The 27,912-nt window shown below is 39.1% G+C and overlaps 1 protein-coding gene across 1 annotated transcript in view; it reads left to right on the forward strand.

Moving 5' to 3' along the window:
- Window positions 1–13,840: 13,840 nt before the first annotated feature.
- The window catches only part of NPEPPS (aminopeptidase puromycin sensitive), a 115,630-nt gene continuing 101,558 nt past the window's right edge, over window positions 13,841–27,912 (forward strand). Inside the window, exons 1-2 of the mRNA XM_040245547.1 lie at window positions 13,841–14,284; window positions 22,034–22,118. Of these exons, the coding sequence (XP_040101481.1) occupies window positions 14,024–14,284; window positions 22,034–22,118 (346 nt within the window). The 5' untranslated portion in view covers window positions 13,841–14,023. The remainder of the gene's footprint in view (window positions 14,285–22,033; window positions 22,119–27,912) is intronic.

The raw sequence follows: 27,912 nt of genomic DNA on the forward strand, positions 1-27,912 counted from the left end.
GTATATATGTGTGTATATGTATATATATATATATATATATATATATATACTTGACCAAGGATTCATATCCAGATAATGTATGGAGTGCTTGTAAATTAACATCAAAAAGTTGAGCTACCCAATTAAAAAATGGCAAAAGACTTGAACAGATGCCTCATAAAAAGAGAGAGATAAATGGCCAATAAGGCATGAAAAGTGCTTGTAGCAAATGCTATGATATGCCACTCTGATTCTCCTTTGGAATGAAGGACTTATTCTTCAGCTGTTGGAGAGGCTGTCAGCACACAGCCTTCAATCAGTCTACTTCAGTGACTGCCTATGCTGAAGAGTACTGACTTGCCCAAGGTCACAGTGGTCATTAATAGGGGGGCAAAGAAGTCCAGCCACTTGCCTAAACTCAGAACATTTTGTATTTTTTTGAGTGCATTTTCAGCGCTCTTGGTAAGGTCAGCTGAGGCCTCTGAGACTCCACTGTACAACAGCTCAACTTCTTCCCTTGTCCAATAATGCTTTTGTCTTTTTTCTTGCACAGAGGTTGAGGCTAAGTGCTCTCCCTGAAAAAACCTACTGCTAACTAATCTCCCAGTGAGTCTGCTTCCAAGGGAATTCAACTTGTGACAATGCTCAACACCAGTAACCATCAGGAAAATGCAAATTAAAACCATAAGGAGCTATCAGTTACATCCACTAGAAGGGCTAAAAAAAGACTGACAACACCACATGTCCATGAAGATGCAGAAAAAGTGGAACTTTCATATAGTGCTGGTGGGAGTGTAAAAAGGAACCACCTTGTTGGAGAATTGTTTGGCAGTTTCTTACAAAATTAAACATATATTTAACCCATGATCCAGGAATTGCATTCTTAAGTACGTAGTCAAGAGAAATGAAAACATATAGGTATGACTGTATAAGAATCCTCATAAGTAGCCTTAGTTATAATAGCCACAAACTGGAAATAATACAAATGTCATTTCAATAAGAGAAGGAATAAATAAATTACAGTATCCTCCTACCATACCACTGAGCAATATGATGGAATGGAGTATTGATACCCACAAGCCACACACCACACATATACACAAACACACATAACACATACTAAAGGATTTCACTGACATGAAGTACAGGAACAGGCAAAGAAAATCTATGGTGATAGAAAGCAGGAAGTACTCGGGTTGCTTGGGTGAAGTGGGTGCAGGAGTGGGGATTGACTGAAAGTGCCATGAGGAAACTTTCTGTGGTGATGAAAACATTCTGTATCTTGTTTTGACTAGTAGTTACACAGTGGTTACAACTGTCAGTAGGCACTGACATAAACATTTAAGATTTGTCCATTTTATTCATGAAAATTATATTTCAGTCAAGTTATACACATACATGGGGCTTCTCAGGTGGCTCGGTGGTAAAGAATCCACCTGCAAATGTAGGAGACACAGGAGACACGTTCAGTCCCTGGGTTGGGAAGATCCCTTGGAGGAGGAGATGGCAGCCCACTCCTGTATTCTTTCCTGGACCATCTGATGGACAGAGGAGCCTTGTGGGCTACAGTCCATGGGGTCGCAAAGAGGCAGACCCAACTGAGCGACTGAGCATCACACATACACATACACACGCAACGGGTTCCTCTAGGCATTCAGTAAATGTTTAATAAACAAGTGAAGAGATGATTTTTCTAAAGAACCAAATTATTAATTATGGAAGAGATTTCTCTCCCTGGCTTATGGCAAAATGTGATTCTCTTGGGATATTCTTTGATTTCAGCTCTGTGAATATTTATTATTTACAGTTGTTTTTTTCCCTCCCGCATTGAAATGGCTAAGCTTTGATCCCTCCCAAAGTGGCAGAATCAGGTCTATAATGTCTGTCTGAATCATTTGCAGGTGAGTGGAAATGTTAAAAGGATATTAAGATAGTAACAGTGGTAGGAGAAAGAAATAAAAAACCATCATTGGTTTCCCAGTGTGGTAGATAAGCATTTGGCTGCTATTCCACATACTCTTGCCAACATCACTCTCAAAGCAATTTCTCTTACAAAATATGGCACAATCACCACCCTATTTTGAACATGGGCATTTAATCTCAGAAAAAGTATTTAAAGTATTTGAAATATTTGAAGAGAGAAGTTGATGTTTATGGAGCCAGCTGATATCAACCTATGCTGTTTTCCACTAAAGTTAATACCCTGGGGAATATGAAAATTTGAAGAGAGAGAATCCTTTTAGGGGTTTCATAACCTAGAAAACTAAACATGACAGAATGCCAATGACTCTCAAGAGAAAGATTTTCGCAAACACACAAAGCTACTTTTAAATTCCCTTTAATAAAATCAAACAGTTCAAAAGCCATTGGCTGCCATCTTCAAAATCTGAAAGCAGACTACTGGTGGAGTTGCCAGATTTAGCAAATAAAAATCTAGAATCGAATCTTCAATTAAATTTGAATTTCAGGTAAACCGTTTTTTAGTATACTTGTTCCTCCCAAATATTGCGTATTTTAGTGTTAGAAGCTCCCATGAAATATCTAAAACATATTTGTACTAAAAAACAACTTTTAAAACTTATTTTTTATCTGAAGACCAAATTTAAATAGCCGTCCTGTACTTTATCTGGCAATCCTAGCATTTGGGAAAGCTACTTGGCCTACTCTGAAGAACAGGAGCCCTCCCTTGCCCCCCGCCGCCCCCAACCCATGCCTGCCAATCTGGCTGATGAGCATGTACCTTGAGGGTTATTGCATGGAATTACAAGGTTAGCAACACTCATGTTGGGGTTTATCCAGGATCTCAGCAGTAAAGAATTCACTTGCAATTCTGCAGGAGATGCAGGTTTGATCCTTGCATTGGGAAGATTCCCTGGAGAGGGAAATGACAACCCACTCCAGTATTCTTGCCTGGGAAATCTCATGAACAGAGGAACCTGGAGGGCTAGAGTCCATGGGGTTGCAAGGAGTCAGACATGAGTTAGTGACCCAACAACAACAATGGTCATAATAAAAAGAACTGAAACTTTCTTCTGTTCCACAGATTCCCACACTCTTTCACACAAAAAATACTGTGAAAAACATTTAAATGTGTCCCTGTTATCTAGAGTGGTAATGGATTAGTTGTACTAAGTAAAGAGTATACTTCAGTTGGATCTCTAGAGTTTGTTTGAATACGGCCTGAGAGCCTAGGATTAACCATATGGATTTATGAACCTAGAGAACTTGTTTCTCTTGTTAGGTTTCCTAGTCCTAAGGAATGAACAGACCTGATTTGTAAAGCATCTGGAAGACTTCAAATTTGCTGCATGAAAATATTTTTTTTCTAATGAGATTATCCCCCACACACGCCTCTTTCACTAAAGAATTACTGGCATTATTCTACTTTATAGGACTTGTTACTATGGTAGATCTCCCTCTGTCAGATCTCATCCTTTGTAATGGAGGCTGGAGTACCAGTACTCCAGAGGTAGGCTGAAACAGCAACATTGTTCTGAGTCTGCTTTGAATGCTCATGGAGGGAGCATTCTTCTTAGCATTAGCTGATGCTCCATGGTGTGGGATTCTGTTACCTTCATTTGAGCTGTGAGCTGCCTGATTATTCTAGCAATCAGATCTTTCTGTCTCCTTCCTATTACCTGGCCTTGACACCAGCTATCATGTGCCCTCTTTATACCGTGACTCCCAGGCCCACAATTATTCTTTCATTTTCTTTAAACTCAAATGCCAGAATTTTGGAATTTTTAGGACATTTACATGGTTGTGACAACAGCCATGGAGAATATTTGAAAACAGGACTGTCCAGTAAAATCGAGGGCATGTAGTCAGTCCTCCTAATATTTCAGCATTTGTCCTCTGACAGTTACCTCTGATGGCATGGATATTTTGAAAGGAGACAGGACCAGGAATCACAAATTCTCTTCATGGCTTTTTTTTGCAGTTAATTTGAGGCAAATTACACCCCCCCACCAAATTAACTGCAAAAATCTATCTCTGTAACCTTCTGATCCTTTTTATTTGAAATCCCTTATAAAAATAATAAAAAAGAACAAAGCAAAAGGCACTTGTTTTCAATTTACTGTGCATATCCTTTAAGTTTGAATCCTAGTGTTTGTAATACAGCCTATTGGGCTCCTCTGTCCCTTTACCATGAGGGTGGGGAAAGCCAGAGAAAACTAAGATCTTAAAGATTTTACCATTTAATTTTAATTTCTTGTTTAGGAGTATAAAACAAGCGTCAGCTTTCAGGACTGCAATTTGTAAACTTCAAGTCTGAACTCAACCTGGACAGAACTGCAGTATTCTAACTCCCAGAAAAAATAAAAGGGGCCTATAAGCCAAAGAAAGTGATTTACCCTGTCAAACAGTAAGAATAGCACTATCGGTAAAATAGCAACTCCTTTTCCTCTCCTCTACCTTTTCAACTCCTTTGATCCTGTCAGCCTCCCCTCTACATGATAGCCTCTTAAACTGAGATAAGATAGTAATGAATCACTTTATTAAAAGTACATAGGGCCAAACAAAGATGTAATATTTTGGCATCACTTGGCACTGAGACATATCAGAACAGGATAGAAAGAGTTCAGGGCTTCCTGATGTAGAGTTCCTAAGATTGTTTTCCCACTGAAACTAGCTAATCTAGGTTTGGGGCAAAAAAAAAAAAATATATATATATATATATATAAAATTTATATATATATACATACATACATACATACATACACACACACACATTGTTCCCAGGACTTCCCTGGTGGTCCAGCAGTTAAGAATCCATCTTGCACATCGGGGAACGTGGATTCAGTCTCTGGTTGGGGAACTAAGATCCCACATGCTAGGGAGCAATTAAGCCTACAACCTGATGCAGTCAAATAATAAATATATATATATATGTGTATATATATATATATATCTTGAATGTCTGAATTGTGCCTTTTTGCCTAAAGAGTTTTGTCTTTTTTTTGGCCTGCCCTAATTTCTGAGGTCAGGTCCCCAGGGTATCTGTGCTCTGCCGCCTCCTCAGTGAATGTATATTTTATACAGTGTGATCGCACTTTGAACTAAAATAGACATATCTAGAAATCTGCTGGTATGGCTTCCCAAGGACTAAAGAATATGAATAATCTGAATTGCTTTTTGTTTCTGTGGCTTTTTCTTGAGTCGATCCACAATGCAGAGATGATACCCTCTAAATTTTATTTTGGAAAAAACAGGTACCAGATCTCAGGCTAGCCTCCATATTCCAAGACTGTTTTCCTAGAATAATGCAGAACATCTGCCAATGAAAGGGGACTAGATGCCTACCTTTCAATCTCTCTTCCCCTCTGGCATTATTATTTTATTCATTTTTTTATTGAGGACCAGATAACTTTCAGTTCAGTCCTGTGCATAAGCAGACCACAAGCTAATTTCTAGTTCCCCAAAAGTCCATTTTAAAGGAGATCAGCCCTGGGTGTTTGGAAGGAATGATGCTAAAGCTGAAACTCCAGTACTTTGGCCACCTCATTCGAAGAGTTGACTCATTGGAAAAGACTCTGATGCTGGGAGGGATTGGGGGCAGGAGGAAAAGGGGACGACAGAGGATGAGATGGCTGGATGGCATCACTGACTCGATAGACGTGAGTTTGAGTGAACTCTGGGAGATGGTGATGGACAGGGAGGCCTGGCGTGCTGTGATTCATGGCGTTGCAAAGAGTCGGACACAACTGAGCAACTGAACTGAACTGAACTGTACACTTTTTAAGTGTTTATTTATCTTGACTCCAATGCAAATTCTGTAGGGAGCCTGGCAGCAGCAGATTTTCATCCTCAGTTATTTAAGATATGGCTAAAGTTTCAAAGGCAAGTTGGCAGGCCTTAATGTTTTGAGTGTCTTTTCTTCACCCCACCCTTAACCTAGGGTTAGGCATGGGTGAGATTATTTTCTTTGAGGTGAGGGGTCAAGACTTAAGGGAGGACTAATTCTGATGTAAATTATTCTTGTCAGGGATTTAAAAAACAAATAGAAATAGAGCCAAGGGTGGAGAGGCTATCTGACTGTTGCTAAGTTGCAGAGACAATGCTCTTGCCTACTTCACTGGTCTAGTTCAACCTGAGCCCTCACTTATTTTGGGGGGATTTGAAGTCAAGGCAACACCATTGCTAAGTTAATTCTAACATGCCAGCTCCAAAAGAACACTGTAACCTTTAAAGACTTGTGATTTCAAGGGGAATATTGTAGCAGCATTCCAGGGACCCACGCATCAGACACAGATATATGTATTCTTCCCTGCAGCAAAGGGCGTTGGCCTTAATTTCTAATTCATGTTCTGCAAGAGTCTGGTGACTGACCCTTCGTAAGAGGACAGGGCCAAACAGGCTCATCTCAACTTGAAGATCATCAACAAAGGGCCTGCGTTTAGTCATATAGTTGTCCAGTCACTTGGGATTGGTAAATAATCCTGGAATGGTGTTAGTGAAAAAGGACGCAGAAGTACTGGGAAAGGAAAAAAAAAAAGAGGGGAGGTGCTAGAAAGGAAGTAAGACAGGTGGAAGTGGAAATGCATGACTTTTTCAACTTCCTGATGGAAAGATACCAAGAGAAATAAAACTCTTTCCAACTGTGAGGGCCTTTCTTTGGCCATATTTGGATGTATATAATGTCATACTGCCATCCTCAAATAAAGGAATGAATACATACAGACATACATATATCACCTGTTATGTATCGTTATTGTCCACATTTTAAATAAAGCATATGGAATTAATCTACTCTTTAATGAAGAACACAGGATAGGTAGGCAACATTCTATCTACTCCCCAACAGTCATTCCAACAGCCATTTTAAGTTACAGAAAAGAGTGAAGGCTGGGATCTCATGGCACCAGCTACTATGGATTGCTCTCCAACTTTTTGTTTCCCTGGTTTTTGGAACCCCTTCACCATCTTCCGCAGGTAAGACTCACCTTAGTGGAACTAGAGTTACAAGTTCAAAACTGACATTGAAGCCTATAATTTCTAAGTCAGTGAAACTAAATGATTACAAAATGATTTACTTTCATGTAATGTGGGGAATATTTTGGATCCGTAACCCAGTTCCTTCATATTCTCTTTGCTGTGAAACATCTCTTTCAATGACTTACATTTGCCCTATAGTTGACCCTTGAACAGCATAGAGATTAGGGACACTGACTACTCCCTCCAGTCAAAAAAATCTGTCTCTTAATATAACTTTATAGTGAGTCCCCTGCATCTGAGGATTCAATCAACCACAGATCATGTAGTCATATAGTTTGTATTAAATGAAAAAAAAAAACCCCAAGTGGACTAACATAGTTCAAACTTGGGTTGTCCAGTTAAGGGGCCAACTGCATATCCTTTTACTCCAACTCGTGCTATGAAGATCATTCTGATATTAAGAACATGACAGATTTTTTTTTTTTTTTGGAAATTCTCAAACCACAAGTGAATATAATACTTTTCTTTGAGAAAAGTATGCATTATGCACTTATCTGCTTTAAGGACATTAAAAGAGAGAAGCCAAGAAATCTGTTGGAAGTGCTGCTAATGACCTTGAGATATACTGCCTTTTCCATTCTTTCTGAAGCCCCATTGGAGGGAAATTAATTTCTGAGAGCCTTAAACTTCATTTAAGTTATCCCAGAGAAGACTGTCTGGAGCATATGTCAGATCCTTAGTCTTTTTATGGGAACTATTATGACCAACCTAGATAGCATATTCAAAAGCAGAGACATTACTTTGCCAACTAAGGTCCATCTAGTCAAGGCTATGGTTTTTCCAGTAGTCATGTATGGATGTGAGAATTGGACTGTGAAGAAAGCTGAGCGCCGCAGAATTGATGCTTTTGAACTGTGGTGTTGGAGAAGACTCTTGAGAGTCCCTTGGACTGCAAGGAGATCCAGCCAGTCCATTCTAAAGGAGATCAGCCCTGGGATTTCTTTGGAGGGAATGATGCTAAAGCTGAAGCTCCAGTACTTTGGCCACCTCATGGGAAGAATTGACTCATTGGAAAAGACTCTGATGCTGGGAGGGATTGGGGGCAGGAGAAGGGGATGACAGAGGATGAGATGGCTGGATGGCATCACTGACTCGATGGACGTGAGTCTGAGTGAACTCCGGGAGTTGGTGATGGACAGGGAGGCCTGGCGTGCTGTGATTCATGGGGTCGCAAAGAGTCGGACACGACTGAGTGACTGAACTGAACTGAACTGATATGCTATCTTCCATTCTTCTATCCCAGGAGGCCTGGGTTCAATCTTGACTTGCTGCATTGGAACCTCTGGGTCATGGGACTAGGGATGGGGCCAAGTAAGGTTCTCCCCTTTATCCTCAGCAGGGTCACAATTACCGTTGCCATGAAGTCCACTAGCCCTGGTAGGTTTTTTGTTTTGCTTTTCAAAAATCATTCCTGTGATTTTATAAAAGAAGGTTGCCTCTAGCCTTAGGTTCACATAGTTTCTCTATGGAGCACACACCACAAGGGTTTTTTTACCCTTTAATACAAAGGGTAAAGTATTATCTCTTGGTCAACTGGTTAGTCGGGTCAATAACAATTGAGATGTACTTTGTGCAGGGATCAGTCCTGACAGTTACAGGAGAATAAGAAGTCAAGCTCTTGCCAGTAGTACATCTTAAAAAAGATATGTATATAAGACAAAATGACAGAACAAGTACAAATAAGTCAGCAAAAGCCAATACTTGAGAGATGATGGGAAATGGGTTACAGCTGGGTGGAGTTAGTCAGTGAGGACTTTCTGGAAGAGGTGAGTTTTGAAGGAAGGGAGGGGCATGGGTTGGCCAAGAAGGAGGAGGAGGACTTTCCAAGCAATAATGCGTGAGCAATGGTAAAGAAGAGATAGTGAGCAAGCTCTAAGAACCAAGGATAAACAGGTTAGCTTGCTAAGACTGGAGAATCTGTGTTAAAGGGTAAAGAGAAACAAGTCTGAGAAAATGGTAAGAACAGCTCATGGAGAGCCTTAAATGGTTATATGTTATATTTGCTTTAACAGAAAAAGGGAGCTTCATGGGTTCTTGCATAATGAAAATAACTTAAAGAAGTTGAGGTACAGATCAGTTCAGTCGCTCAGTTGTGTCTGACTCTTTGTGACCCCATGGACTGCAGCATGCCAGGCTTCCCTGTCCATCACCAACTCCCGGAGCTTGCTCAAACTCATGTTCATTGAATTGGTGATGCCATCCAATCATCTCATCCTCTGTTGTCCCCTTCTCATGCCTTTGATCTTTCCCAGCATCAGGGTCTTTTCCAATGACTCAGCTCTTCCCATCAGGTGGCCAAAGTATTGGAGTTTCAGCTTCAGCATCAGTCCTTTCAATGAATATTCAGAACTGATTTCCTTTAGGATTGACTGGTTTGATCTTGCAGTCCAAGGGACTCTCGAGTCTCATCCAACACCATAGTTCAAAAGCATAAATTCTTCAGCGCTCAGCTTCTTTATGGTCCAACTCTCACATTCATATATGACTATGGAAAATCCACAGCTTTAATTAGATGGACCTTGGTCGGTAAAAATGTCCCTGCTTTTTAATATGCTATCTAGGTTTGTCACAGCTTTTCTTCCAAGAAGCAAGTGTCTTTTAATTTCATGGCTGCAGTCACCATCTGCAGTGATTTTGGAACCCAAGAAAATAGTCACTCACTGTTAACACTGTTCCCCCATCTATTTCCCATGAAGTGATGGGACCGGATGCCATGATCTTTGTGTTTTGAGTGTTGAGTTTTAAGCCAGCTTTTTCCACTCACCTCTTTGACTTTTATCAAGGGGCTCTTTAGTTCCTCTTCACTTTCTGCCATAATGGTGGTGTCTGATATCTGAGGTTATTGATATTTCTCTCAGCAATCTTGATTTGAGCTTGTGCTTCATCCAGCCCAGCATTTTAAATGATGTACTCTGCATATAAGTTAAATAAGCAAGGAGACAATACACAGCCTTGACGTACTCCTTTCCCAATTTAGAACCAGTCCATTGTTCCATGTCCAGTTCTAATTATTGCTTCTTGACATGCATACAGATTTCTCAGGAGGCAGGTAAGGTGGTCTGGTATTCCCATTTCTTGAATAATTTTCCAGTTTGTTGTGATCCACACACTCAAAGGCTTTAGCGTAGTCAATGAAGCAGAAGTTTTTCTGGAATTTTCTTGGTTTTTCTATGATCCAACGGATGTTGGCAATCTGATCTCTGGTTCCTCTGCCTTTGCTAAACCCAGCTTGACCATCTGGAATTTCTTGGTTCACATTCTGTTGAAGCTTAGCTTGGAGAATTTTGAGCTAGGCTAGCTCAAAATTCCTTTGCTAGAGTGTGTAATGAGTGCTATTGCGTGGTAGTTTGAACGTTCTTTGGCATTGCCTTTCTTTGGGATTGGAATGAAAACTGATCTTTTCCAGTCCTGTGGCCACTGCTGAGTTTTCCAAATTTGCTGGCATATTCAGTGCAGCACTTGAAAAGCATCACCTTTTAGGATTTGAAATAGCTCAGCTGGAATTCCATCACCTCTGCTAGCTTTGCTCATAGTGATGCTTCCTAAGGCCCACTTGATTTCGCACCCTAGGATGTCTGGCTCTAGGTGAGTGATTACACCATCGTGGTTATCTGGGTAATTAAGATCTTTTTTTTGTATAGTTTTGGAGAATTAGGAAATAGGGAAGCTGCAACAAAATTTTCCAGGAGGGAAAAAAATGGCTGAGTCTTAATGCCAGCTCTGCCACTTACCAACTGTACAACCTTGGGCAAGTCACTAAATCTCTGTGTGTGTTTTCTCATCTGTAAAATGGGGATAATGGTGTTGACCTAAAAGAATTGTTGAATGGATCAAATTAATTAATACATGTAAAGTGTTTAGTAAGCACTCAGTTCAGTTCAGTTCAGTTCAGTCACTCAGTCGTGTCTGACTCTTTGCGACCCCATGAATCGCAGCACGCCAGGCCTCCCTGTCCATCACCATCTCCCGGAGTTCACTCAGACTCACGTCCATCGAGTCAGTGATGCCATCCAGCCATCTCATCCTCTGTCATCCCCTTCTCCTGCCGCCAATCCCTCCCAGCATCAGAGTCTTTTCCAATGAGTCAGCTCTTCTCATAATGTGGCCAAAGTACTGGAGCTTCAGCTTTAGCATCATTCCTTCCAAAGAAATCCCAGAGTTGATCTCCTTCAGAATGGACTGGTTGGATCTCCTTGCAGTCCAAGGGACTCTCAAGAGTCTTCTCCAACACCACAGTTCAAAAGCATCAATTCTTCAGTGCTCAGCCTTCTTCACAGTCCAACTCTCACATCCATACATGACCACAGGAAAAACCATAGCCTTGACTAGATGGACCTTAGTCAGCAAAGTCATGTCTCTGCTTTTGAATATACTATCTAGGTTGGTCATAACTTTTCTTCCAAGGAGTAAGCATCTTTTAATTTCATGGCTGCAATCACCATCTGCAGTAATTTTGGAGCCCCCCAAAATAAAGTCTGACAGTGTTTCTACTGTTTCCCCATCTATTTCCCATGAAGTGATGGGACCAGATGCCATGATCTTCGTTTTCTGAATGTTGAACTTTAAGCCAACTTTTTCGCTCTCCTCTTTCACTTTCATCAAGAGGCTTTTTAGCTCCTCTTCACTTTCTGCCATAAGGGTGGTGTCATCTGCATATCTGAGGTGATTGATATTTCTCCTGGCAATCTTGATTCCAGCTTGTGTTTCTTCCAGCCCAGCATTTCTCATGATGTACTCTGCATAGAAGTTAAATAAGCAGGGTGACAATACACAGCCTTGACGTACTCCTTTTCCTATTTGGAACCAGTCTGTTGTTCCATGTTCATTTCTAACTGTTACTTCCTGACCTGCATACAGATTTCTCAAGAGGCAGGTTAGGTAGTCTGGTATTTCCATCTCTTTCAGAATTTTCCACAGTTTTTTGTGATCCACACAGTCAAAGGCTTTGGCATAGTCAATAAAGCAGAAATAGATGTTTTTCTGGAACTCTCGCTTTTTCCATGATCCAGCAGATGTTGGCAATTTGATCTCTGGTTCCTCTGCCTTTTCTAAAACCAGCTTGAACATCAGGGAGTTCACGGTTCACGTATTGCTGAAGCCTGGCTTGGAGAATTTTGAGCATTACTTTACTAGCATGTGAGATGAGTGCAATTGTGCGGTAGTTTGAGCATTCTTTTGCATTGCCTTTCTTACTCAATATGTTATTACTAGACTAACAGAATTATATTATTAATTTATGACCAAAAATGGTCATAGAAATGAATCCATGCAACAAAAGGCCCCGTCTCACATCTTAGTTTGAAAGGAGTGCAGCTTTTCAGTCTGTCCTAAAAGGTCTGTAGGATTCAGAGGATAGCAGGACAGGCCTAGAGTCCAAGATGGTGCTGATCAATATATTGATAATAGCTACTAGTCACATGTGACTGTTAAGCACTCAGAATGTGCCAAGTCAGAATTGAAATGTGCTGTAAAATATGTAAAATATAAAATATACACTGGATTTCAAACCCTTATTTTGGAAAAAAGTTGCATATATACACATACATATATATATTTGGCTGCGAAGGTTGTGGGATCTCAGTTTCTCCAACCAGGATTGAATCTAGGCCATGGGAGTGAAAGGAATCCTAAACATCAGGCCACCATGGAACTCTTTCATTAATATTTTTATATTGGTTACATGCCAAAATGATAATATTTTGCATATACTGGGTTAAATAAGATGTATCAATTTCACCTTTTTCCTGTTTTTGATATGGCTATTAGAAAATTTAAAGTTAGTTAGCTAGGTTGCGTTATATTTCTATTGGACAATGCTGGTTCAGTACAGCCTTCAGCACTGAGTTTTAACAATTAAGGGGTGCTATATAAGAAGATTTTATAAAGGAACATGGGGATAGATTAAATTTCCTCATCCTTGACACTTTAAAACATATTCAAATATATACACATTTATGTATAATATATATTTATATTTAAAAATATATGCCTCAATTTGTGAGATGGCTATAAAACTGAGGGAGCCAAAGCTAATTTACCTTTAAAGAGGCCACAATTGGTAAAAGGTCTTTTATGAGTATAATTTTTTTGGCCGCACTGCAGGGCTTGTGGCATCTCAGTTCCTCCACCACGGATAGAACCCAGACCCTGGCAGTGAGAGCAAAGTCCTAACCACTGGACGGTCAGGGAATCCCCAGGTCTTTTATTTTTATTTTTTTTAAGTAGAAACAAAGATGAAACTAGAAAAAAAGTGAAACATATCTTTTAACATGAAATCATGAAAACAAAACTTCTAATTTTTGAAAGCACTTGCTCAAAGGTCCAAATCTTACTGATTTTAGTAACCTGGATTATTAAAAGATTTTCTGAGAAAATTTTTCATATCATCCCTTGAAGTTACACTGAAAATAACAGGAATAATTACGGCCAAAGAGACTCGGGGCTTTCTGTTGATCTGGAGCTAAAAGTCTAGGCTGGGATTTTGCTCTAAATTGGTATTTTAACATTTTGCACTGACCAACTGCATAGGTTTCTACTCCGAAGACAGCCCGGGGGGTGGAGATGGGGGCGGTGAGGGGAATGTGGGGGACGTGGGGGTGTGATAAGGGAGCCCTCACACCTTTTCTCTGCTTCTCAAAACCTTCCGGGCTTCTTCCGGCTCCGGGAGCAGTCCGGCTGTCCGCGGCGGCGCGGACAGGTGCAGCGCCAGCAGCCCCCTCCCGCCTCCAAGGCTCCCTCGCTAACCCGCATCCTCCCGCCCAGCCGGCCGCGCCCTCGCCGCTCCTTCCCGTGCTTCGGCGCGTGCGCGCACATCGGCGGAGGCGCGCCCGCCCCGCGGGGCCGCGCACGCAGCTGCTGCCGCCACCGCCTTCCCCTGCTGGCCCTCCTCCCCTTCCCTCCCCTCCGCCCCCTTCCCCGTAGGCAGCCGGCCCGCCAGCCCGCCCGCCCGCACTGCCTCCCTCCTGGCCCCTGGCGCTCGGGCTGGGTCTCTCCCCCGCCCCTAGACTCCCCCGGTCGCTCTCCTCAGGCGGTCGCCGGCGCTCGGTGGATGTGGCTGGCAGCCGCCGCCCCCTCCCTTGCTCGCCGCCTGCTCTTCCTCGGCCCTCCGCCTCCTCCCCTCCTCCTTCTCCTCCTCAGCCGCTCCTCTCGCCGCCGCCGCCGCCTCCACAGCCTGGGCCTCGCCGCGATGCCGGAGAAGAGGCCCTTCGAGCGGCTGCCTGCCGACGTCTCCCCCATCAACTACAGCCTCTGCCTCAAGCCCGACTTGCTGGACTTCACCTTCGAGGGCAAGCTGGAGGCCTCCGCCCAGGTACGGCGACCCTCGGGCGCCGGGGGCGAGCTGCCGGGCAAGCAGTTAGGCCGCGCCCGCGGGCTGGGCTGGGGGCCCGACCGGGCGGGCGGGCCTGGGCGCTGCGGACCTGGGGCTGGGGAGGCCGGCTCGGGGACGGGCGCGCCCCTCTGGGGCGGCCGCTGGGCGCCCGGTCTGTGTGCTCTGCCCTGCTGGGCTAGGGCCCGGGCCGCGCGCCTCTGGGGCCAGCACACCTGTGTGGGGCCTCCCCCAGACCCTGGCCCTTCCGGGCTTGGTCGTGGTCTGGGAGAGGCTGGAGGGTGTTGGGGAGGCCAGAGGGGTCATCGGAGTCCATGCTCAGCCTTTTCCGTCTTTTTCCCCACACTCCACGGAGGACACTTTGGAAGGGGCAGTCATCTGGGACTCCGACTGCCGCGCGTTAGAGAGGAGGGGATTCTAGAAGGGGGAAGAGAGTGAGAAGGGGAATGTTAATCCCGTGCAGCCTAGCCGAGTTCTCCCCGCCTGCTCCGGCCCAGGGGCAGGGTTTCTAAGATGATCCGCCCCCTCCCCCTTCCCCTCTAGTGACAGTGCAGCAGTGACTTTGTTCTCTCCTAACCTCTAGAGAAGCTGAAGGAGGACCCCTGTCTCCGCTTTTCCTCCCATCTTCTAGCTTTGCAGCCTTTGAAGCAGGTGGATTTATTGCTACGGCGATGGTTGCTTAGCAGTACCCTCCTCTGAAAGAAGCCATTAGTTTTAGTGTACCACTGGTGAAAATATTCCATTACTCCTCATTGCAGTTTTTGGTGAATCATGCTCCCCCGCCCCTCCCCCCGCAGATTATCTAAAGTATTGTTTGATTTTGGAGATCGTTAGTATTGATGCCCTACAAAGGTCAGGAACAATAGACATTTGTGATATCGTGTTATGTGATGTCTTATGTGAAGTTCGTAATGAAAAATGGGAACTGTTTACTAGTACCTTTAAATATCTTGTAGTAACGATAGCTTTAAATATCTTTTACTTGTTATCTTTAAAAAGAATGATGGTAAATGTATTTTGTTTCATTTCTTTTCCTACTGCAGTTAGGGGGGAAAATCAGTAGGCCTCAATCTTAAAGAACAGGGTGTATGTAGCAATGAAATAAAAGAAATGTACACTAGCCCATAGCGTTGGAATGAATTGAAAGTTGGCAGTTGTATTTGAAAGCCTAGTACTCAGGTTGAAAATGTGTCTAAAAGTGTAGAATTAAAAAGTATACTGTCAGATTTGGGGTGCTTGTAGGAAAGCATGAGGGCTCTGTGGTCTGGCTGCATCTAAAGACGAAACCCCTGTGAAAGTCAGGTGATTTAAAAATTTTCCATTGAGAATATGAATCAGAATGAGTGCACCTTGGGCCTAAATTAGGATTTGAGAGGGTTATTTGGGAGACTGTTTGTTTGAGCCAAGTGACTATAGAATGTTTGATATATATTGGCTGGGGGCAGATGGGAGGGAGTGTAAACAGTAGTGTGTCTTGTGACTTGGCAGACCTGCGGGAAGAAAGACCTAGCAATGAATGAGTTCGCATTATGTCAAAAGGCTAACATTAAAAAAAAAATATTTTGTTTTTTTACTCCATAGTTGTTTTACCCCATAATGGATTCATAATTTTGAGAAGTATACCCTAATAGGTTCATAATTTTCCGAGGTATACCCCATAATGGGTTCATAATTTTGAGAGGTATAGGGAAAAATTTCAGAAAAAAATTGTTAATAAAGGTTTTATTTAAGTGTTAGGGTAGAACAGCAAGCAGTGACATGCTTATCTGTTTTCTGCTTGGCATTTTGAAAGAAATGAGAAATATATGTAAGGCTGGTTCAGGACATTGAGGGAGCAATGTACTATGTACAATGTACAATGGTAATGTACTAGGTATTAGCAGGGACTTGTTAATCTGATACAAGGAAAAAAACAGGTTTTATTAAAGGAAGATTGGACTTTTTAATTGTACACATTGCTGCTTTTGAAAATGTGAAGAGGAGTTAACATTAGTAAAATGTTAACAGTTGTTAGCATATATTGATGTTTTTGAAATAGAATGGAGCAGTAAGTTTAGCCTTTGGGATTAGATGGTATCTGATTATGGAAGTCTAAAAATGTGGACAAAATTATATCTCTGGAAGCCAAATTGATGACTGATATTGTGTCAGTCCCCTAACAGTTCGGAATTACATTGCACAAAGTGTGCAATTTGCTTGGTTGCTTTAGTTGCAAAATTTTGTAATAAGCCCAGAGTATTTGTACAGGTTACATGTTAGGAATTTAGTAGATTTTTAACCAGGCCTGGGTGTGGACTCCTGGGGAAGATGAATTAGTCAGTGTGCACTGATTTAAAAAGTAGTTGTCTTTTACATAAGTGTGTGTGGTCTAATTCAGCAGGTTTTGAAAATGTGTTATCATGGGCCTAGAAAAATGGGACATTCCCTTTCCCCTCCTTGTACATTAGGATATGTGAGAGGAATAGACTTTCATAGCCATTTCAAATTCTGACTCTCTTGCTTTGTAGGTAATTCATTTAAAAATAGATTACAAGTTTATGTGAGTGGTGACAGTTCCTGGTTATGAGTGCATAGTGCTTTATACAGTAATTGTGTTATGGAAATAGTTTACCTGTGCCAGAGAAATAGGAGTCAGGATATACTAAACAATCCCTGGCCTCTGCCAACAAAATATTCATGATGGAGATGACTAAATTGGCACTTTGAGGAGAGTTACAGATACAGTAGATTGTTTGGCAGACTGAAACTTGGCACCTAAATGGATGTTATTGTCAACCCTGTGTTACAGAAATTTCTGCCCAAATTTTGCAGATTTTCTATGCAGTCATTTTGGTAGGGTGTTTTTTTTTTTTCTTGTTTTTTTTTTTAACTTTTAAAAAAGATAAAGGTAATTAATTTTGTCCAGCATTATGCTAGATCACTAAATGGTCTTAAAGTAAATTTGAAAGATTAGTCATAAGGAATTGAATTTGTTCAGATTTCTATTATGTTTCTTGAAATGTATCATTGAGGAAACCCCCAAGTATAAGAGAGTTTTGTATGGTAAGTTTTATCCAGTATCAACTGGCAGTGAATTCTGCGGTGAGTGTTCCAGATAAATGAAACTTACTCTTTGAGACACTCAGACTTTAAAAAATATCTACTGATTTGATGGAAATATTTATCTTTTTAAACTCTTTGATTCCTCATATTCTAGGTTTTCTAAATACTGGAAAGCATTCTCAATATGTCACTGATACTTATAACCATAGATTACCCAGGACTGTGTACTATAATTTATTAGTTTCATATCTGTTCTTTAAAATTTTTTTGTTTTTCTTATTCTCAGGTTATTACTTGCTGCTTACTGTGTGTTGTTGCTCCCTGTTGTGCAATTTCTTCCCTCTTCTGTTTACTAAACTTGATCTGAATAGGTCTCAGTAACCAAATAAACAAACTTGTTTGAGCTTAAATTTTTTTTCTAAATGTGTTTGTTGGATTCTCTTCTGAGTGAAAGGTATGAGCTTTATTGTATGGACTTTGTGTTGTCGCTTCTGGTTTCCATAAAGGCTTTATTTATTTATTTTTTAACTTCCTGGTTCTTGATAATTGATATTGTACAATGCAGCCTACATAAATGTGGTCTTGAGTAGTAAATTATCAGTGAGACGTCTCTGAACTTTGCTACATAAATGAGCCTGTTCTTACTGGAAAGTAAATCTTACTGTAATCTGTATGTGAGTCAGTGTCAAAGGACTGAGTCTTCAGATAGCTGTTTTGTTGTTAATTGAGATGAGTTCTCTAGATCTTGGAGATTCCATTTTGAACACCATACAAGTATGTGGTTCTCAGTTTATTTGGCCATTTGCAATCATTTTAATGTTTTATTTTAAATTAGGAAATATTTTAAATACAGAGAAGTAACCTACCACTTAGATTTAGCAGATATTAGTGCTTTGTCCCCTGTGCTTTAGACTTTAGATGTTTTTTGGAAAATAAAATGTCACAGATGCCACTAAAGTCCATTTCCATCTCTTCCTACCCTCACGCTGAGCGCTTAATTCTCTTTTTTGGTAGGTGTTATTTCTATGTATAATTTTAAACTTTTATGGTATATAAACAATAAATAGTAATGTTCTGTATGTTTACTTGTTATGTTTGACTTTCTGCAGCTTGCTGTTTTTAGTGGCTCTTTTGTTAGAAAACTTGGCTCAATTTGTGTTTACTAATTATTTGCTCCTTATTGTCTTTAGAAATTATAGCAGTTTCACAAAGGCAATGATTATTACAAAATTTTAATGATGAAATTGCTTGTTAGGCAAAGTGGTAGCTTGTCAGGCTTCAGATTGACTGGTTTTTGGAATTGTCAGACTGGAGGTTTCCTTTTACTAAAATCTCAGGGTTTTAGCAATCAGGAAAAAACCCTTTTGCGTCTTAATAGTACACGTAAGGTGTGTTCCTGAGTGACTGTGGTAAAGACTCATTCAGGAAAAAAATTGTCTCAGATTGCTCCCTTTCTAGCTCTTAGGAAACTTCCATTGCAGAATTGTTACCAATGGTCAAGTTGTCTATTCAGTAGAAACGTTCCTTAGCGTGGTTTGGTTTAGCTGAAATACAGTCTGTATGGGACTCCAAGAAGACTTAACTAGCCCTAATTTGAATTAAAGAAAGAATACATTAATAACCCATTTATTCATAGCACCAGATGGAAAGGTTGAAAGTAAGTTTGTTATCAATACAATTTATATGCCCACCTTTAGCATTCTGCTTCTATTTTAAGCTTGGAAAGTGAAGATCTTAATGCTGACATTCTTTTGATTTATTACTAGTATTTTTTTTTTAATTGAATATAGTTGACTCAACATTATCACCTGTGTTTTTGATAGTGGAACATACAAGCAGTATTCAGTAACATGATGATGTTAACCTGTGAGAAATCACTGAATCATCAGGTTAGAGCTCTTGTTGGTAAAGCATCAAAAAGATCAGTGTGATAGTTGAGTGCACATAGTCCACATAGATGTTTTAAATTACATTCCTTGGATGGTACATAAGAGTATGCTGATATCCAATATAATATATAATATGTGCTTTATAATACAGCACATAATTCTTAAGTTTGCTATCATTTTGATTAAGTGCTTTCTAAACCATTAGGTGAATGCTGTTAGATGATATTCAGATTAATATCTTTATGAGTAGAGCACATTTAGTCTTGTTCTCTGTGCATGTGTCTGAATAATAACATCTATTAAAAGATTACTGTGTGTGAGGCACTAAGTGGTAAAAGAAACACTTTCTATGGATTATCCTGTTGTTTATAAAGTGCATTTCTAATACGAGACAGAATATACTGTCTGATTTTTGAAATTTGAGTATTGCCTTCCAGAAATGGCAGTACTCTGGAAAAAAAATTAGTTGCTGTTCAACAAGCAGCTTAATTCATTAGTATAAACTGGTAGTGGTGTTTGTTGTTCAGTTGCTCAGTCGTGTCTGACTCTTTGCAGCCCCACGGACTGCTGCACACCAGGCTTCCCTGTTCTTTCTATGAACTGGTGGGTTTTGCCTAAAGCCAGGAGGAATTGGAATGTACTTGTAACTGGATGTTGTGTCCTGTGCCTTTCCAAAGTACAAACACTTTTCCTCAAAACGGTACAATAGTAGTGAGATAAATGTCATTTGGCATATGTAGTGTAGTACAAGTATCTTGACATGGTAGATTAACTCCTTGGCTGCCATTAAATTCATTGTAGATGTTGATGGATGAAAATAAAAGTTGCCTAGGTAAAGATTAAGACATGTAACTAAACCACTGTTATTATTCGCTATGCCGACTTCAAACCCTGGAAAGTTTTCTATTCATTTTACCCTTTGGTGCATACGCTAGCAAATGCTTTATTCCTGTGTTTCTGAAAAAATTTTTTGAAGTCAGTTTATGAATAGGCAAGGTTGTTTTTTTTCTTTTTGTTTAAATGTAGTTCTAGAAACAGTCAGTTGGGACTAAAAGTTTTAGTGTTGTTTAGATGTGTTCAAAATAAACAGTGTGAAGAAAGGAATATTACCACTTACAAAATTTAAAAACTGTTCACTAAATGGTATTTTTGTTTAGAAACAGGAAGATTTATGAGAAGATTTTGTTTTTTATAACCCAGAATAGTTTCTGTTTACATGTTAGAGATTTTAACAGACTGTTATAAAGTTTAATAACATACTGTCTGTAATTTAGGCTGGGTAATTTTAATTTAATATTAATCATATGTATGTATTGGTTCCTCATAAAATAATTACTCTTAGGTTTTTCATACAAATTTTATATTACTCTGTTTCTTTACCTAGTGTTGTGGTCTGTTCAGTGACCTCGAGGCACTGGTGACTACAGTTGATTTTGTTTGATCTACACAGTGTTTTTGAAAAATCTGAATTAATTGTCATTAATTAAAAATTGGGAGATTGCACGTGAAATTTGTATTTGTGGCTTTTTAAAATTGAAAGATCTGGCAACATTGTTTGTTTTTTCCCCCCCTGTTTAGCAGTAATTGGTTGGCTCCAAGAAATGTATACTTCCTCCTTCCTTTGCACATAGCTTTCCTTTATGCATAGCCTTCACCTGGCCTACTGTACTCACCTGTTTCATTGGCCTCTGTGGGCATTTGTTTGTGATTTAGGACATCTGTATTTTTGTTATTTTAGATTTAGACTGTTCATATGTCTGAAAATGAATTTGAAGTTTTGTTTAATGCAACAATTATATAAAAACAAGGTTACAACCAAATTGGAAAATGAGCAGGGGTTATGAATAAGTTGCAGGGGAAAAACTTAAGGGCCAAAAAAGAAAGAAAATGAGGGAGGGAGGGAAGAAGATAGTTGGGGGGGTGGTTGTAGAAGTTGGGGAGAGAGAAAGAGAAGAAACAAAAGAGATAACTAATGTTACTAGTGATCAGAAAAATTCTCGTTTAAACAACAGTGGAATACAGTGCAAAGATTATACACACTTTGATATCATTTGTATAAGATTAAAAACATTTCTGTTCTTTATATATGTAACAAAAGTACTAAACATATGGGAAAGATATATATTAGCTTAGGATAGTGGTTGTCTCTAAGGAACGAGGAAAAGAGGAAGGGGCATTCTTTATACCTATATTTTACTTTTTTGGATCTAAGTCAAATAAGACAAAGCCGTAAAAGTTTATTTAATCTTGGTGGTGAGTCATTAGTGTCTGTTACATTCAAGATGTTTCTTTGGGAAAAGAAAAAATTTAAAGAGTGTTTTATGAAGTTTTGACATAGTTTACAATACCAGGTTTCTTCCTCTATTCTTACAAAAAAAGCGTACACTCATGATGGGTATGATGTGTAGGTTGAGATACATAATTAACTTGCAATATGTAAGAAAGGTTTCCTAATTAAAATTTTTTTGAAATTAAAAAATTTAAGTTGTTTTAAATCAAGGTTTAAGTGGGGGAAAAAAGCCTTTTATTTAGCTCAGTGGTCAGATAGTTGAATTCTGTGAAATACCTAAGTATTTATTATTGCTTTGAATATTACCACAAAAATGTGAATTGCTGTGGATGTTTAGAACTAGTCATTTATTTCTACCATTGTTGCATAAATACTTAGTTTAGGTTTTAGTCATGTCTGGATTTAAAAAAAAAATTGCCTATGACATATATTAGGCCAAGATGAAGATGTACATATTAATAATCTAGGCTATTTCTGACACTGCTGACTTTTTTTTTTTTGCCATCTTAGGTGAGGCAGGCAACCAATCAGATTGTGATGAATTGTGCTGATATTGACATTATTACAGCTTCATATGTACCAGAAGGAGATGAAGGTAAATGCTGTTTTCCCTTTTAGTTTGCTGTCTCCATGTTTGTGTATAATATGTACTTTTGTGTTTGCTTTGGTGTGTATGTGTGTTTAATACATACACTTCAGATTAAGATATCAATGTTTGTTATATTCAAAATAGGAAAATTCTTTAGATGGTCATAGGAGCTATTTGAATAATATGAAATAAAGAAAATGTCACAATTTTACTTCTACTTCAAACATTGTTATTTTGTGACCCTAGGCAGATCACATTTTCATGAGCGTAAAATATAATACCATTCACATAGATCTGAAGAGTTATTTTGAAAAATTAAATACTTTGAACATGAAAAGTTTCTCAAGCAGACTAGTTTATACGTGAGTTTCTTAAAGTTTTTTTTTATTCTCTTAAACAATAGATTAAAATTGAGATAGTGTTACTCATAATTGGGAGAAAATATTTGCTTTATGAGATCTAATGTGAAGGTTAGAAACTAAATGATGGAGTTAGTTACAGAGGAAGAAAATGTTGAAAAGAAACATAGCAGAGAATGTGTGGGAACTCAGCATCTTTAACAAAGAAATATTTTAGATCTTGTAATTACAATAAGAATTAAACTGAATAATCCATTTCTGCCTGAATTCTTATTCCCACATAAACTGCTTTTGAAAAAGTTACCAAGTTTGGCATGAACTCACAAATATATCAATTTTGGATCTGGATTGCTCTTTACTTTTGATTTGACATTCCCTGTTAAATGGCTTATTGATTAGTCTTTGCTACTCAGACTTTTCCTCTTAGAAAACCTTCTCTTTTGATATACATTGTTAGAAATTTGATCTTTTGATTTACATTCTGTATTGCTATTTCCCCTTTTCACAGTATACTGTAACATTTTAAGGCCCAGCTATATGTGTCTCCTCAATTTTTCTTAAATTATCTTGTCCATAGAAAGATAAGATATGTAGCAGTTGAGCATATTATTGCCAAGAAGTACTTAAGTTCCGTTGATTGTAAATGAGGTCAACTGCTGCCATTTTAAGTTAGAGGAAAAGATCCTTCAAATGGACTTTAATTGAGTGCCAACTTAAAAAAAAAATCTTTGGTAAATGAAAGAGATTATTTTATTTCTTTAACGGAGGAAAAATGGAAGCACCTTAGGTAAGCATATCAAGGCAAGCTTTCTTTGTTGTAGGTAGAGAGCGTTTAAATTCAATATAGGGTTTCAAAATGTTGTTAAGTTTAGCTAGGTAGAACTAGCAACATAAATGTGTATCCTCCAGTTGGCCTAGTTTCAGCTCAGGTTTGTTTTTATCCTCCTCTACTAAAGTGGCAGGAAAAGAATTCAGAGAATTTAAATGTTTGAGTGTGTGTCACTGAATGTGCCAAGTGCATCAAGATCTGAATCTTAAGGAAGCAGTGTTAGTATTATAATGAGAATTGGTAGGCAACAGGATTCAGAGAGAGATTCATACAAATCATTAAATGTTTTTAAATACGTAAAATATTTTCTTCAGAACTAGCTAAGGTACATTTCTCAACTCCTCCTATAGCAGTAGGAAAAACCTGGAGTTATGTGTAAACCCACTTTATTTTAGAGTATAACAGAATAGGAAGTTATATTAATTTGATAGTTTAAGGAGACAGAAACAGATTTGGCCTTCCAGATATATACAGAGCTTAATTTTGCCCTTAGATATGGAAGCATTTCTTGATTTTTTTCTTATTGGGAGAGTATAGCACTGTTTCTTTAGAAACTAGTAGTTGTGAACTTGACTGTCAGCTTCTTCCAGGGCTGTAAGCTGGTGGCAGGGTAATAAATGAGTCATAGGGGAGATAGGATTTTTTACCCCAGCTAATCTCATCCAGTACCTATTAATATTTATGATTGCCTTCTGGAAGACTGCTTTACGTATCTGTAGCCAAAATCTTGGTGCTTTAAGGTAAAATCATAAAATTATTTGAAGGCATGAAATTGTTGCTTCTGTGTGTAAATTTTTAATTGATGAAAAAGGCCATCTTGTGATATGTGCAGTAATCCAGATAGATCTATTGGCGTGTCTTTTTAAACTAAGGCACTGCCTTTTAAACAGAAATGATTTATTTTGAAACCTATTTGAAATCTTACTTTGTAATTTTTAAAATGAGAAATCAGTAAGAAAAACGGCTGAAAACTGTTTTTTTACTGTTCTGCACTTCAAGGGTTGGTGAAATCATTAGCACTTAAGCCAGTGCAAGGAATGCACCTCCCTACACAGTGCAGGGATTAGTATTGTCATCAGCTTCTGCAAGAGAAATACGAAACTTTTGAGTGCCTGAACTCAGGTCCTGACAGGTAAATAGTCTTTTAATTTATCATTAATAGTTGATGGCTTGGGCATAACCACATAGAGAATGATCACTTGAAAGTTTTGTACCAACTTTTCCCTTAGTATACTCTGTCAGGTATGTGTTTGTAGAATTAGCTATGTAAGAAAAAGCTTTTCCGTTGGTTACATAATATATCATGCAAAGTTCTATTATATAGTTTCAGATCCACCAGCATCACTTTGGTTTAGCCATATAAAACATTTAAATTTTAACACATTTATTCTTGAAGTAGAATTGTGTATTTCAGTATGACGCATATGTGCATGTATATTTCATGAAAGGATAAAACAAACAGAAATATTGCCAAATACTAATTTTGAGTAAAACTATTCAAAAACAAGAAGGTTCCTCGCATTTGATCATAAGCTTTTATCCAACTATTCTTCCATACAATTATGTGTGGATTAGTAAAAACAATACACCACTTTCTCTTTGTGATAGAGTTGTTTATGGCATTGTTCTGAAAATATATATGTGACTAATTAAGTGCTAGCTCTCAAATCGGGAAGAGTGAAAGAAGGGAATATATCCTTTTCCAGTACAAATGTACTAAAATATGACACCATGATTCATATGAAAATTTTTAAAGAAATCTGAATATAACTTTAGTTATACTAATAACAGTATAGGGTAGGGCCTAAAACCAATTCATTCAACAAACTTGAATGAATTAATTCAAGTTTGTTGAATGAATTGGGCTGGATGTAGGAAAATAAGAAATTGGGGCAGAGGCTGAACCGAAGAGTCTATATCTCACATAAATATATTAACATTTTAAACAACTTTTCTGGCCAAACAGAACATTTTTGTGGGCCAGAATGCTGTTGATTTTGCAACCTCTGAAGAGGGATTTCAGGGAACTGTGGTGTGTTATGCATATTCTTTTATCACTTGGACATGAAGATAAGACTTGAGCATAGATGTATCATTAAAAAAAGGAAAATCCCTTGTGAGATTCTTCTTGGTTCTTAATTGAAACTGATATAAATTATGTATAATATGCCATTACTATTAAATATGTTAAGCAAATAGTTTTAGTTTGTGATATAAGTTCTGTGGTATGTACTTTTAAAGAATTCAAAATATAGCATAACATCTTTTTTCAGGTAGCTTTTAGAGTTTTTGAACACTAAAATGGCATTATTTTTGAGAACTTGTTTTTACTTTGTCTTTTGTTTATTTGGGGACTTCCCTTATAGCTCAGTTGGTAAAGAATCTGCTTGCAATGTGGGAGACCTGGGTTCAATTCCTGGGTAGGGAAGATCCCCTGGGGAAGGAAATAGCAACCTACTCCAGTATTCTTGCCTGGAGAATCCCATGGGCAGAGGAGACTGTCCATGGGGTCGCAAGAGTCGGACCTGACTTAGCGACTAAACCACCACCACTTGTTTATTTACGATTGTTTTTTCTGGACTGCACCACTCTACTTATGGGATCTTATTTTCCAAACTAGGATTGAACCTGGGCTCGTGGCAGTGAAAGTGTTTAAACCCTAGCCACTGGATAGCCAGGGAGCTCTATTATGTGCTGTTACCCTTCTGAAGAATAGATAAATTATTGCATAAGCTTGCCATAGCGTCCAGGCTACATTAAGGAACCAAGTATTTTCCCAGTTCTCTGGTAACTGTCAGGGCAGCTTGTTTTCAGAATTAAATGTTGATTTTATTTTTTAAATTAAAAAGCTTTAGTTTTTGGAGTTTTAAATTTAGTGCAAAATTGATGAGGAAGTACAGAGATTTCTTTTGTACCCATACGTACAGCCTCTGCCACTATCAATATCCCAAACCAGAGTGGTACATTTGTTACAGTAAATGAGCCTACACTGATGTCATTCTCACCTCAAGTCCATAGTTTAGAGTTCACTCTTGCTGTTACACATTCCATGGGTTTTGACAAATATGTAATGACATGTATCTGCCACCTCCATTATAGTATTGTACACAGTCTTTTCACTACTCTAAAAATCTGCCTGTGCTCTGCCTATTTACTCATCTTTCTCCCTGGCAACCACTAATCTTTTTGCCATAGTTTTGTCTTTGCCAGTTTGTCATTAGTTGGAGTCACACAGTATGCTGCCTTTTCAGATTGGCTTTTTTCATGTAGTAATATGCATTTTTCCATGTATTTTCATTGTTTGGTAGCACCTTTCTTTTTATCTCTGAGTACTGTTCCCTTGTCTGTACATAAGTTTATTTATCCCTTCACCTGCTGAAGGTCTTCTTGGTTGCTTTCAAGTTTTGACAGTTATGAATAAAGGTTCTGTAGAGGACATAAGAGTTGAACTCCTTTCACTAGATACAAAGCAGCATGATTGCTGGATCCTATGATAAGAGTGTGTTTAGTTTTGTCAGAAATTGCCAAAATGTCCTCCAAAGGACTCTTATCATTTTGGATTCCAACCAGCAATGAATCAGAGTTCCTGTTGCTCCTCATACTCCCCATCATTTGTTGTTGTGTTTTGGGTGTTAGCTATTCTATAGGTGTGTAGCGGTGTGGCATTATTTTAATTTACAGGACCGTAATGATTTCTTGCCATCAAAATATCTTCTTTGGTGGGTATGTTCAGGTCTTTTGCACAACATTAGTTGCATTCATGCGTGCTCAATCTTGTCCGACTGTTTGCAACCCCATGGACTATAGCCTGCCAGGCTCCTCTGTCCATGGAGTTTTCCAGGCAAGAACACTGGAGTGGGTAGCCATTTCCTTTTCCAGGCAATCTTTCCCAACCCAGGGATCGAATTCTGTGTCTCTTCCGTCTCCTGCATTGGCAGGCTGATTCTTTACTACTGAGCCACCTGGAAAGCCTGGCACAATGTTAGTTGGAAAAAGAACAATAGAACAATATTAGCTGGGTTGTTCTTTTTCTTATTGTTGAGTTTTAAGGATTGTTTGTACATTTATTTGGCTCCATAGGGTCTTATTTGTGGTGCACATGTTCTTTGATGCAGCATGCAGGCTTCTCTCGTTGGTTTGTGGTGCACAGGCTCGAGTGCAGGCTCTGTAGTTGTGGTACACAGGCTTTAGTTGCCGTGCAGCATGTGGGATCTTAGTTCCTGGACTCAGGATCAGACCCATGTCCCCTGCATTGGAAGGGAGATTCTTAACCACTGGACCACCAGGAAAGTCCCTGGAGCTTTTAATTTTAATGAAGTCCAGGTTATTTACTTCTTTCATGGATTGTGTCTTTGGTGGTGGTGTATGTGAAAAGTCTTCACCATACCCAAGGTCAATTAAATTTTCTTGTATGTTATCTTCTAAGAATTTTATAGCTTTGTATTTTACACTTTGGTCATTGATCAGTCCCTCAGTTATGTCCAACTCTTTGCTACCCATGGACTGCAGCACGCCAGGCTTCCCTGTCCTTCACCATCTGGAGCTTGCTCAGACTCATGTCCATTGAGTCAGTGATGCCATCCAACCATCTCGTCATCTGTCATCCCTTTCT

Source organism: Oryx dammah, unplaced genomic scaffold (assembly GCF_014754425.2).
Source record: "Oryx dammah isolate SB20612 unplaced genomic scaffold, SCBI_Odam_1.1 HiC_scaffold_8, whole genome shotgun sequence".
Lineage (NCBI taxonomy): Eukaryota > Metazoa > Chordata > Mammalia > Artiodactyla > Bovidae > Oryx > Oryx dammah.